Source organism: Tiliqua scincoides, chromosome 5 (genome assembly GCF_035046505.1).
Source record: "Tiliqua scincoides isolate rTilSci1 chromosome 5, rTilSci1.hap2, whole genome shotgun sequence".
NCBI lineage: Eukaryota > Metazoa > Chordata > Lepidosauria > Squamata > Scincidae > Tiliqua > Tiliqua scincoides.
In genome coordinates, this window is record NC_089825.1 from 139,680,981 (window position 1) to 139,695,028 (window position 14,048).

The 14,048-nt window shown below is 41.5% G+C and overlaps 1 protein-coding gene and 1 pseudogene across 1 annotated transcript; one reads left to right on the plus strand and one right to left on the minus strand.

The window, feature by feature from the left end:
- Window positions 1-686: 686 nt before the first annotated feature.
- LOC136653902 (olfactory receptor 4N2-like) lies at window positions 687-1,619 on the plus strand. Its single transcript, XM_066630775.1, has one exon. It carries the CDS (start codon window positions 687-689, stop codon window positions 1,617-1,619), a length of 933 nt encoding a protein of 310 aa, XP_066486872.1.
- Window positions 1,620-12,776: 11,157 nt separating this feature from the next.
- On the minus strand, window positions 12,777-13,793 carry LOC136653903 (olfactory receptor 4N5-like; annotated as a pseudogene).
- Between the last annotated feature and the right edge of the window lie 255 nt (window positions 13,794-14,048).

Below are 14,048 nucleotides of genomic sequence, written 5' to 3' on the forward strand. Positions count from 1 at the left end.
TATTTTTTTCCTCCAGAAATAATGCTTATAATAATAAAAGGTGTTTTTAAAATAGGAAATACCCTATGCCTATTGAGGGCCAAATCCGATCCAATTTTCCAGCTCCGGTGCAACCGTGCCAATGAGACATGCACTGCATCATGTGGTGGGAGGGCAATCACGGAGGCCTCCTGCAAGTTAGGGAACGTTTGTTTCCTTTCCTCAAGGCTGCATTTCAGCTGCACCAGCTCTCAAAAGTTGGATAGGACTGGGCCCTCCGTCTTTCCTGCAAATCACCTACTGCCCCACTTATAATTTGTAGCCTGTGTTTTACAACCGGACACCAAAAGAGATTCTTGGGGGCTAGCAAGGGCAGACTGTGATTTTGGAGGGACTGCTGCTATATGAGACAGCAGCATTATCTGTGTGTTCACCTGTTTAGCTCCTGCATTTTATAAACGGGTATTGCCAAAGCCGGCTAAGTCCACCAGTACTCACTCCTGGTAAAGAAATCAAGCCTGCAAAAGTCTGACCCTTTCTACTTCCCCAAGCTACAGGAAGTGTTAAGGTCAGACTTTTGCAGGCTTGATTTCCTTACGAGGAGCGAATACTGGATTTGTGAGTAAGTGCAGATTGGATATGTCACAGACGTCTTTTACTTGCCTTTGCAATTCTGTGTGTTTGCTGCAGAATGAGGATGTTAAAAGATGCTGCAAAGGAATCAGACCGTCATGAAAGAGTTTGTACTGCTGGGTCTTTCCCAGGCAAGAGAAGTTCAGCTCTTTCTCTTTATCCTCTTCCTTGTCTTCTACTCACTGATCCTGCCAGGGAACATCCTCATCATCATGACCATCCGAAGCGACCCCCGAATGAGCTCCCCCATGTACTTCTTCTTGGCCAATCTGGCCTTCCTGGACATCTGCTACTGCTCCGTCACCCCACCCAAGATGCTTGTTGATTTCTTCTCCAGTCACAAAACAATCTCCTACAAAGGCTGTATAGTCCAGATCTTCTTCCTTCACATGCTGGGGGGATCTGAGGTCATCCTTATCATTGCTATGGCCATTGACCGCTATGTAGCCATTTGTCACCCATTGCGCTATGCCAGTCTTATCACCAGAGCAGTCTGTTGGACTCTGGTCTTGGCCTCTTGGGGTGTAGGCTTCGTGCACTCTATTATCCAGATCATCTTTATTGTCCCACTCCCTTTCTGTGGACCCAACGAGTTGGACAATTTCTTCTGTGACATCACCCAGATTGTCAAGTTGGCTTGCAATGACACTTATGCTCTGGAATTTTTCATGTTCTTCAACAGTGGCCTGTCCAGTGTGATGTGTTTCATCCTCCTGCTCATCTCCTATGGAGCCCTGCTGGTCAAGGTGAAGATGGGCTCCTCTGAAGGGAAGAGAAAAGCTGCTTCCACTTGCATCACCCACATCATCATCATCTTCATCATGTTTGGTCCTGCCATCTACATCTACTGCCGACCTTTCTTAGAATTCTCCCTTGACAAAGTTGTGGCGGTTTTTCACACTGTGGTCTTCCCTCTGATGAACCCCATGATCTACACACTGAGGAACAAAGAGATCATACAAGCCATTAGGAGGTTATTGGGCAAGCACAGATTTTGGGTGCCATAAAGGGAAGCTGGCAGTAAGAGAGTTTGAAGAGGCCTGGTATTCAAAATACATCATTTGGGTTTATATTCTGTCCTATACTGAGTAGGGCCGGCAACTGACTTCAGAGGACAGGTCTAACCAGGCCCACAACCAGTGTTCCCTGAACTTTTTTCAAGGTGTGCAGAGCCCTACAGTGGCAGTTTGGGGTGGATCTGGAGTGCTTGCCAATGATGTCATCATGGCCAAGCACCAGAGCACTGAGAGGCAAACTGTGAGGGGCTTCCATTCCCGCTGTGTGTCCACAGAGCCACACAGCTTACAGGGAAGGCTGCCTACAACCCCATAGAGACTGGGCCTGGGGCCCAAGAAGGTTTTAGCCCCCTCCCCTGGAAGCTTCCCCATGGGTGCAGGAAGGGCCGATTCCTGGGCTCCATGAAAGACAGCAATACTTTGTGTACCTTGGTGGGGAAATCACACTCAGGTGCAAATTCACCAGTATCCAGTGGTTTATTCAGAATACAGCACAGAAGAGCCATCAGGTAAACTCTTATAGTTCCCCCAGTGGCATTGCTAAGGGGAGACCAAACCAGGTGACCTTCACAAGGGCAGTGACACTACTAGTGGTCAAAATTGTGGAAGACTTGGTGTTTATGAATAATACCATAAACTTATATACCATTTGATAGGTAATTTCCTGCAGAATGTAATGAGACAAACGATGTTGAGATATCTATATTTTATCAAAAGTTATAGCCAAATAACGAGAAAAAGAAACCTTACCCGCTTTACATAACAAGAAGTGGATTTGCTTTACTCAAAACTGACCAATGAAACTGATTGTTCCAAGAACGAATAAGGTGTTTTTATGACACAGCAGGGAACCGATAAGTGTTAGTATAAGTCATCTGTCATTTACATGGATCAGAGCTAATACTAGAACTATTATTCAATGGTGTGAGTGAAGTTGACCACTGGTTTTTTGTTGATTACTGATTTGTTGGGTGACCTGTACTAAAACACTTTTAAATAAATAAAGTTAATTAATGGAGATGACACCAACCCTAGTGATTGCACTGCATTTAGTCTCTGCTTATGATATTGTAATTTATTCTGTATGGACCATTATGGTGATGGTGATGTAAACCCTAGTGATGCTTCTGACCCCCAGTGGTGCCCCCAAACAGGAGCACATCACCACACCACCCTTCAGCAGTCTTCAGGCTGCTTTGGGCCCAGCTGCTGCATGCTGTCACCATGTTTTCATCTCATACTAGTGAGAGCGCATGGCGCCTGGGCCTGAAGTGGACCAAAGATCAACAAAGGGAGGCATTCTTTTACATTTGAATCAGTGTGAGAGCCTGGAAGGTCAGGACTGATATGATTACATGTCACGCCCGGGATGCAGAGCTCCTTCAGGTAAGCACCACTGCCTGGGTGGCACCTACCTCAGGGAAACCTTTGTTGCCTTCAGTAATCATCGGGAGATTTTCTGATTTCACAAACTCTAGATGCATCCAGATTTGGCAGTGTTGGTAGTTGGTACCAACTACATGTTGGTAGTTATATTGTCATAAGAACATAAGAACAGCCCCACTGGACCAGGTCATAGGCCCATCTAGTCCAGCTTCCTGTGTCTCACAGCAGCCCACCAAATGCCCCAGGGAACACACCAGATAACAAGAGACCTGCATCCTGGTGCCCTCCCTTGCACTGGCATTCTGACATGATCCATTTCTAAAATCAAGAGCTTGCACATACACATCATGGCTTGTAACCCATAATGGATTTTTCCTCCAGAAACTTGTCCAATCCCCTTTTAGAGTGAGGGACCATGTCGAACGCCTTCTGAAAGTCCAGATATATAATGTCCATGGGTTCTCCCGCATCCACATGCCTGTTGACCTTTTCAAAGATTTCTAAAAGGTTTGTGAGGCAAGAGTTACCCTCACAGAAGCCATGCTGATTCTCCCTCAGCAAGGCCTGTTCATTTATGTGTTTTGAGATTCTATCTTTGATGAGGCATTCCACCATCTTACCCAGTATAGATGTTAGGCTGACCAACCTATAGTTTCCCGGGTCCCCCCTCTTTCCCTTTTTAAAGATTGGTGTGGCATTAGCTATCCTCCAATCCTCTGGCACCGTGGCCGTTTTGAGGGACAAGTTGCATATTTTAGCCAAAAGATCAGCAACTTCATTCTTTAATTCCTTAATAACTCTTGGGTGGATGCCATCCGGGCCCGGTGACTTATTGATCTTTAATTTCTCAAGGAGGTCTGAAACATCTTCTCTTTCAACCTCTATCTGACTTAATTCCTTGGTCAGGAGGGGCCGTTCAGGCAGCAGTATCTGCCCGAGGTCTTCTGCCATGAAGACAGATGCAAGGAACTCATTTAATTTCTCTGCCATCTCTAAGTCTCCTTTTATCTCCCCTTTCCCTCCCTCACCATCCAGGGGGCCAACCGCTTCACTGGTGGGTTTCCTGCTTCTAGCATACTTGAAGAAGCTTTTATTATTCCCTTAATGTTGCTGGTCATGCATTCCTCATAGTCTTGCTTGGCCTCCCGTATCTCCTTCTTACATTTCTTTTGCCACAGTTTATGTTCCTTTTTATTCTCTTCATTAGGGCAAGACTTCCATATACAGAAGGAAGCTTCCTTGCCCTTTACGGCCTCTCTAACTTGGCTGGTTAGCCATGCGGGCACCCTCCTGGATTTAGTGGAGCCCTTCTTCCTTTGCGATATACACTTCTGCTGGGCCTCTATTTTAAGAGGGCCTCCATGTACTCTGGAGAGATTGGACTCTTTTTACCTTCCCTTTCAACCTCCTTCTAACCAGCCTCTTCATTTGAGGGAAGTTCGCTCGTCAGAAGTCAAAAGTTTTTGTGAGAAATTTGCCCGATATTCTTCCCCCAACATGCACGTCGAAACGGATCACAGCATGATCACTGTTCCCCAACGGCTCCATAACATTGACATCTCTAACCAGGTCCTGAGTACTGCACAATATTAAATCCAAAGTCACCTGTCCTCTGGTGGGCTCCATGACTAGCTGGTCTAAGGCACAGTCATTTAACATGTCAAGGAATCCGGTCTCCTTTTTGTGACCAGAACACAAATTGATCCAGTCTATATGAGGATAATTGAAGTCCCCCATGATTACAACCCTGTCCCTCCTTGTCACCTCCCTGATCTGTTTCCTCATTTTAAGTTCCCCTTCCAGTTTCTGGTCTGGAGGACGATAATATGCCCCCGTATTACATCGCTCCTGAGGCCTGGTAATTTTACCCACAGAGATTCTATGGTGGACCCGCCTTCAATCTCTACTTTGCTGGATTCTATCCCTTCCTTAACGTAAACGGCCACCCCACCTCCAACACGCCCCTCCCTGTCCCTCCTGTAGAGTTTATAGCCTGGGATTGCGGTATCCCACTGATTTTCCGCATTCCACCAGGTTTCCGTTATGCCCACTATGTCAATGTTTTCCCTGGTCTCCTTCTGGTCTCCTTCATTATCTCTACAATATTTAGCTTGGTGGTCTACAAAAATATTCATTTGCTTTGTGAGATTGCAAGGCTTATTCATTCATTCATTCATTCATTCATTCATTCATTCATTCATCATCATCATCATCATCATCATCATCATCATCATCATCATCATCATCATCATCATCATTCAGTATAGTCAAGTAATATGTATTTATAATAGGATCCAAACTGCATCTATATTGCATCTTCCTCTGAAGGCAAGTCTCCATACTTCAATGGATTGACGCCCAAGAAGGAGACCTTGGGGTACAGCTGAAAGGAGGTTCAGATGGCACGAATGGTCTCCATTTTCTCCTGCCTGTGAAGTTGATTAGACGGAAAAATGATGATGAATTCAAGGTCCTCTAATGAGCTTCGTGACTGATAAGAGAAATGAACCAGTTTTGTGTTTTGTGTTAGGGTTAGATTGGAAGATTACAGATTTCACTCTTCTGCTGAATGATTTCATTTATTACAAATACTCTTCATTATTAGGAGTGGAGGGAACACACACCACATTTATGCATTGTTAGAGATTTTAGAGGTTAACCTAACTTCTCTCAGAGGAAGAACATTAGAAAAAAAACATGACTCGTGTTTTCTGTTAAAAACAAGATAGAAAATGTCAAGATGACCTGCAGAGAAAAACATGTGTGTCATAGCTTTCCCAAAAGGAACATTCCAGGGTGTTGTGAAATCAAAGTTGCAGGCCAGAACTTCCATACATGGCTCCCAGTTAGGGCTGGAACCATGCACCAGTATGCTAAATAAGGAGAGGGAAATAACATGTATATCACATGGGTCACTTGTTGTCCATAGAGTACAAGTACTGGAGTTTTGGGTGTGGTTCGGGGAGAAATCAAAAATCCACCATGGGGTAACTTAGAACCTGTATCCCTCCAAATCTATTCTTAATCTGTAAATAGCATGTAAATAAAATTTTCTATATGCTTATAAAGAAGTCTATGTCTGCTTAGCAATTTGACCCAGAGACCAAGTCCCAGAAATCTCTCTATCAGTTGGCTGACCCAGATGGGACTCTGGCTGTTCTCTGCTAAGCAGTTAGGAAAAAAACAAGCAACTTAAATTGGAAAAGACATGGGATACAGGTTCTCCCTGTACATGATGATTTCTCCCCTGATTGCACATGATGTCTACTGGTGTGAGTGATGCAAGCAGGCAAGTATGTGAAAGTGTTGTCTAAGTGTCTGTCTGTCTGGTCGACCAGTGGAGCTGCAGTGCAGTTGTTGCAGTGGAGCTGCAGTGGAGTTGCTGCAGTGGAGTTGCTGCATGAGGGTGTGGACCTCAAAGTAAGTACAGGGTACAGAAGTACAGTAATGTACAAGGTACCTACCACAAGGAAGAAAGAGTACAATAGGAGCAGGTGTCCTTGTCCTGGGTACCTTGTCCTTGGTATCTTAAGTAAACCTTGTTGGGTAAATAAGGGCCCTTGGGGACAAGTGTGTATATCCCCGGTGACTGTCTGGGTAAGACAGGTTCCAGTTCTGGGTGGCCAGAACTGCGGTGAAACAGTTTTAAAAAAAAAAAAAAAAACATTGTCTGGACCCTTGTGTGTAGTAGACATACCTGTGGGAAAGTTAGTAAGCAATCTTTAATTAGTGCTCACTGTCCTTTTAGAGACAGAGAAAGAGTTTAAATTTGTAAATATTAGAGTGACTCAAGCAGTTTCTATAGTTAAAAATTTGCTTTAGCAGCGTAGCAACTTGGCAGTTCTCCTAAAAAAATAGTCAGTGAATCTGCTTCCTGTCTAAGGCTGTGTTGTTTAAGCCAGAGTGATTTAACAGAGCTGTGTGCTTTTATGTGCTAGTTTAAAAAGAATATAGGGCAAAGTAAGAATTTAGGAGGAGCGAATACGAGGAAAGTTAAGAAAAAAATTAAAAGGACACTGTGCCATTGTTGATTCAACAATGAGATCTAACAGAAGTTAGTACCTGAAGTAGTAAGGCTGTCGTGGCATGAAGAGAAGAGAGGTAAGATTGTATTGTAAGTGCTTTCAGTGTTGGAAACCTCGGAATGGAGGGAAGTCTGAAGTAAGTATGAAATGTTTAATTCTTTTGCATGTACATTAGAGCTGTAAATTATAAGCATGTGTAATGTGAAATATGCTATTTATAAGTGCAGATGTGTATAGAGTGAGTAATGTGTTTGGATTAGTCCATGGACATGTGTGAAGTGTGAGAATGAGAGTGATAAAATAAAAATAATACATGCTATAGTATTATGAAGTGCTCCTTGTCAAAGTTCTTCCCTCACAGGAATTGCTAATTGTTATGCAAACGTTAGTAAGCGTCACTTCCAAAGTGACTGTGAACTTAAGTAATGAACTCAGTATGATTCTAACTTTATGCTGCCTGTTTATTTCATGTTTCTGTGTTTCATGTTGTCTATCACATGTGTCTTATCTCCTATTGTCTAAATAAGGTATGTAAACTTCTCTAATTCCTCTAGTTGCAATTAGTGCTTCTAGTTGACTAGTGAAGTCAGCTAACGGCAGTGATTTTTTTTACAGTGGAGTGAAGTCACTCCAGTTTCAGCCTGGCCAGGTGAGGGAAATCTAAGTTTCCCTAGTTATACATGTTTTTTTTTGACTTTAGAAAGTCCTGGGTTTTTTCAGTTTAAATGTTGAAAGAAAAAGTTTTCCTGCTTGTGCTCTTAGCAAAAGTTAAGCTGAAATTGCTAAAATTGTCTGTCTGGGAGTTCACCAGTTGTTTGGCAATTTCCCAGCCTGATTGCGTAAGCTCCCTGTTGCAGCTATTTTTAACTGTGATCTGCTCAGTTCAAGTAAGAATTTTTCCTTTCTGCGCAGTCATGTGTAAAAAAAAAAAAAATTAAAAGGATTTTACTTGAAAGCAAAATAATGCTTAAAATGATTGTTTTAAAGGCTGCACCTCAAGTTACTAGTCCACAAAGAGGATTTTGGTAGCTTGCTGAACGGCAAAGCAAGAGTCTGAACTTTTGTTCCCAATAGACAATGAACCAACATAGTAAAGGGATTTTTACTTGTTGAGTATCTGAGTTGCAAGAAGTAGTAAGAGCAGCAGATGATAGAGGTGTCTGAAGCCTTTGAGGACAGAGTCTTGAGTGAGAAGTGTCAGTGTTATTTAGCTATGTTGCTAGGTGGGTAATGGTGCTGGTTTCCTTTCTTCCTATGCTAGATATATCTTTGTACCTTTGATAGGATTTAGAGCTGCAGTGCATGCCAGTGAGTCTGTATTCTGAAAGAGCCCGATGTGCAATTGCACACCTCTCTGCAGAAAAGTATCTACATTTTGATGGGAGAAAAATGCTAGTCCCCTAAAGTTGGTTGGCTTGGCTAGCTCAGCTGATGTTTCTCAGTCCCAACCTCTGCCCTGTTATTTCTGTGCCAGAACTGTCCCCTCATACCCCAGTCCTCAGACCCAAATTTTTCTACAGCATCACTGTTATGAGTGCAGCAGCAGCCAGAGCTGTGGTAGTGGATTGCTAGCAAGTTCTTGTAGTTGGCTTTTGCTGTAAAGCAAGGTGAAGCCAGCCACCAGCAGTGCAACTAATGCAATGTTGTGCAAGTCGGCTGTGCAGTAGTATGCCTAAGTGTGCAGAAACTTAGAATGACGTAAGAATCAAAATCCCAACAGGATCCCTGCAGAAAGCAGGATAGTTCCAAAAGTGACCCCCACCAAAAGGAGGGGGAGGAGTCCCACCAGTAAATTTTAACTGGGACCATCATCGCACATGCCCAGCTGTCCAAAGACCCTTGTAGCTCCAAAGCCCTTTCTTAGCATAAGGAGGAAGTGGCAGCGAGGAGACCTCTGGAACGCCTTTGTGCTCCAGGAACCCTGAATCGATCCTTTCAGAGAGTGTGTCTAATTCCATGGCAGCTTCTTTTTTAGCTGCACTCCGAACCTGAGTTCTGTACCCAGTCCCCAAAGACAGTCCTATTTCCTTTCTTATCCCTTGAAATTTTTATCCCTTAACTTCTAGGCTGTGTCTCTGTTGTGTGTATCCTTGTCAAATCAGCCCCACATCTAGTCTTGCCAGTTGCTCAGGTGCTGATTTTGAGAAAAGGTGAATTAATTTGTGTGCATTTGAATGTGTAAAGCTAATGTTGCAAAAATGCAAGGCTCAAATAGTGTGTATGTTTAGTTACTACTATAGCAACCTTCAGTCTTGAAAGACTATGATATCTCATTCTGAAGAGTGGTTCTAGAACAGTGTCTAGTGTGACCAAGAAGCCAATTCAGGAGTGGCTGTCCCTTTCATACTAGGAGCAAGTGTAGTCTGTCCTTGGTCTGTCTCCCTGACTATAGGTCTTCCTTCTTTGTCTCTTTGCCTCAGTCTGTTGGCAAAGTGTCTCTTCAAACTAAAAGAGGCCATGCTGTGTAGCCTGTCTCCAAGCAAGCCGCTTGGAGGCCAGGGTTTCCTGTGTTAAGGTCTATTCCTAAAGTTTTAAATCCCTTTTGCAATTTCTGTCAAAAGTTACCTTTGTGTTGAAAGTACACAACAGTATAAATATGTGTTAACAGTGTCTGTGTAAGCTAACTACAGGAAATTTTTTGAAGCACATTCAAACTGTGAATTGAAATAATAATTGGAAAAGTAATAATCTCTTGAAGAAAAAATTTCCTTGCTATGCTACTTTATTGTCATCTTAAAGTCCAAATTGTAACCCCTTCCAGTTCTCTTCTAGTACCAGGGTGGCCTATTCTATTAGTGTGCCACTGTGCTGTTATGTTGTTCATGATGCTGCCATCAGAAGGACGCTTCTGCTGGCAGTATAGAGTTGATTAAGTATAGAGTTTATTAAGTATTAAATGAAGTAATTAATTTTGCTGTGTTTTGCTATTTGGCATATGTGTGTTTTCGTTTGTATTTTCTTTTATTTTCTACCATGTATAGTAACCTGCTTATCAAGTATGTACAGGAAAGTTAAAGAAATTTGCAAATGCAGGAGCAAGGTGATTTAAGTGAATAATTTTTAAAATAATGGAAAAATAATAACCTCAACGTGCCAAAGTCAAACAAGCAGCACTATGCATTCACAAAGTACAAAAGGAATAAGTTTGGGTGAGTTTGTTTTGATCTGTATGTTCTATTTCTTATAAGTTCATTTGTATGCTCGCAATAACAGAGGCTTGTATGTAAACCAAAGGTTTTTATGATCTAAGTTCTGTGTTGAAGTTCCAGGAAATAAGCCAAAAGTTTCTAAGAAGCTAGCCAAGATCGCTCAGAGAAAAGAAAAAAAAATGGGTTCCTTTTATTTCAAAGTTTAAACTAAAGCCTGCAAAGCCAGCCATATGGAAAAGAGTAAAATGTTTCAGTTTTTGATATCTTGTTAGAGCTGATTCTTTTTCAGGTAAACCAAGTGCTTATGTTTGAAGAAATAATCATGAAGCTTGAGAGCTATCAATTTAAAATAAACTACTACCTGCAAACAGTAAAAATGACATAAACTTTGTGACTTTGTGACTTTGTTTGAAGGAAAGGATTACTAAGACAGATGTCCTATGGAGCATCACTTTGAACTTTTCTAACGGACTATTTCAAAACATAGGCTTTTCCAAATGATTTCTTAATAGACTCTTTCTTTAATGATTACAACTGTGTTTGTAGTCTGTTGTGATGTGATGTTTTAAAATGTTTTTTTACTGTTCCAATATTTTTCACATTTCATATTTCATGATTGTTCATTATGTTAATTTGTATTATGTTTTACAATGGTGTTGTTTTCTTATTGATAGATGAATGTGTAAGAGTTAAGCTGTATGTAGAATGCCTAAAGTGTAACCAAATTGTTATTGTTTAATTCTAATCGCTCAAAAAAAAGCAATGAGAGAAAAATAAGCAAAGAAGACATAAACATAGTTAACCTATTGCACACCTATCACACCTAGTTGAAAGAGGTGGTAAAATCCAAAGACACTGCAAGCGTGGGTAAATATAAGTAAAAAAAAAGGCTCTTAGACGTGTTTCCCTATTTCCCAAAAAAAAGGTGTTATGCAGAACATTCCTTATTAGTTAAGTGTGAGTAAAGTAATTAAGGTCTAGCCGTAGTAAGTCATAACTAGTATAACCTAAGTTTTAAAACGTTAAGCTATACAAAAGTATGAGTTTCTTTTCATAAAGTCCTATAAAGTTTTTTCTAAGGTTAGTAAACACAAAGTATCTCTACATAAGAATGCATTTTCATATAGCTTTAGTTAGGTACACTATTCACAAATAAAGTGGTCTGTCCTTAGTATTATTAAAGTTAAAAGAATGGATTTGCAAAGTCTAAAGTACTTCTTTTACAGAATATTACTCTTTTAAAGAGTTATATAGTGTGCATTTGAGCATTGTGTCGGCCATAAAATGAGCTAGCTTCTAACTAGGGCACTGATCTAAAGACAACTTATAGCTAAAGAGACTTAGGTTGGCTTAGATAACAAGGCCTTTGAAGTAAGCAGCCATGGATGCATAGCATCAGGTGACACGGATGCTCGTTGCATGAGCAAAATCTGCATAGTCTAACAAATGTAGAAGTACTACGAACTCAAATATTAAAATTACATATTGATTCACTGAGGATATTGCACTTTATGCAAGGAAACATGTGTTTAAACATATATCTCAGTTACTGCTATCAATAGCAGCTTTGCATGTTACAAGAGACTTCCTAAAAGTTGCGTTGTATTCTTTAAGCTACACCATTAATATAGCAACTCTCTTTCTTGCTATAGTTTCTGTCATCATGACAAGTTCTCTTTCATAGTTAGTCTCCCAAGTATCAAGAATGTGCCTTTCCAAAGCAATGCAAGACACTAGAGTTAGTAAGGCTTCAATACCAAAAAGTTAAAGTGTGCTTAGAAAAGTGTAGTTAAAACTCATTGTTTTAGTTAAATATACATACAGCTGCTAGCAAAGGAGTTCAACCAAACACGTATGTCCCTAAATCAGTAGTATAAAAGTGTGACCAAGATAAACACCGAGATGTTTATTTTGGTCAAGAAAAAAACGAAGGATTGTTAGAGATTTTAGAGGTTAACCTAACTTCTCTCAGAGGAAGAACATTAGAAAAAAACATGACTCGTGTTTTCTGTTAAAAACAAGGTAGAAAATGTCAAGATGACCTGCAGAGAAAAACATGTGTGTCATAGCTTTCCCAAAAGGAACATTCCAGGGTGTTGTGAAATCAAAGTTGCAGGCCAGAACTTCCATACATGGCTCCCAGTTAGGGCTGGAACCATGCACCAGTATGCTAAATAAGGAGAGGGAAATAACATGTATATCACATGGGTCACTTGTTGTCCATAGAGTACAAGTACTGGAGTTTTGGGTGTGGTTCGGGGAGAAATCAAAAATCCACCATGGGGTAACTTAGAACCTGTATCCCTCCAAATCTATTCTTAATCTGTAAATAGCATGTAAATAAAATTTTCTATATGCTTATAAAGAAGTCTATGTCTGCTTAGCAATTTGACCCAGAGACCAAGTCCCAGAAATCTCTCTATCAGCATAAGGAATGTACATGAGCTTCAAGTCTTTCCCAATGCTGAAATTTGGTACCTTTGGCAAGTAATTACAGTTACTGAGTAAATACATAGTTAGTCTAACATAGCACAGAACCGTTTGGAGAACTGGGATGGGATCTGTTTGAATTAATATGTAACAACTGCTTAAGGGCTATGTTTCAATCCTCCACTTAACCCTCCAAAAATTAATCGCGTCAAACATTGCATCAGTGTATCCTGGTTTTCTTTGACATGGAAACCCCAATTTCACTTCTTCATCCGTCTCCACATAGCAGCTTTGATCTCCTTGTTCCTCAGGGTGTAGATCATGGGGTTCATCAAGGGGAAGACCACAGTGTGGAAGAAGGCCACCACCTTGTCAAAGGGAAAGTCCTGGAAAGGATGACAGTAGATATAGATAGCAGGACTGAACATGATGAAGACGATGATGATATGAGTGACACAAGTGGAGGAAGCCTTGCTCTTTCCTTCAATGGAGCCCTTTCTCACTTTGACCAGCAGGACTCCGTACGAGATGAGGAGGAGGATGAAGCAAGTGGTGGTGACCAGACCACTATTGACAAACATGGCAAACTCTAATGCATAAGTGTTGGTGCAAGCAAGCTTGATGAGCTGAGTAACATCACAGAAGAAGTTGTCTAGTTCATTGGGGCCACAGAAAGGGAGTGGGATTATGAGAATAACCTGGATCATGGAGTGCAAGAAGCCTGCAGCCCATGAACCTAGCACTAAGGACTGGCAAACCACTCTGGTCACAAAAGTAGCATAACGCAGTGGGTGGCAGATGGCCACATATCGATCCACAGCCATGGCAATAAGGAGGCAAATCTCAGCCCCACCCAGAAAATGGATGAAAAAAATCTGAGCTATGCAGGCCTTGTAGGAGATGGTTTTAAGGCCAGAGAAGAGATTGGCCATCATTTTCGGAGGGGTGACGCAGCTGTAGCAAATGTCCAGCAAAGCCAGGCTGGCCAAGAAGAAAAACATGGGGGATCCCAAACGAGGGTCATTCCAAATAGTCACAATGATGAGGATATTTCCAGGAAGGATGATGATGTAGAAGAGTAAGAGAAGGGCAGCAAAGAACACATGAAGTTCCCATCTCTGTGACAGTCCCTGGAGAATGAACTCTGTCACCACTGTATGATTCCCATGTTCCATCCTTATAGAGCATAGACCTGCAGTGAAACAGTTGTGAGGATGTGAAAAGGGAAAAAGTATTTATTTTTTTCAGTACTCTTAATAGACCTTGTGATCAGTGCGCAATCTGATGGCAGGGTGGTCCACAGAACCACAGCTGGGTGATCCAGCTAAGCTGCAGGATAAGAATACATCTGGACTAGGTGGTTTTCATGTAAACCAGGATTCAATTTCACCTGAATCTGAAAACAAGCATGCCATACTGTAGTGTAACAG

Bases quoted from the DNA above. Each gene is read 5' to 3' on its own strand.
- LOC136653902 (XM_066630775.1), top strand. From the start codon at position 687: ATGCTGCAAAGGAATCAGACCGTCATGAAAGAGTTTGTACTGCTGGGT.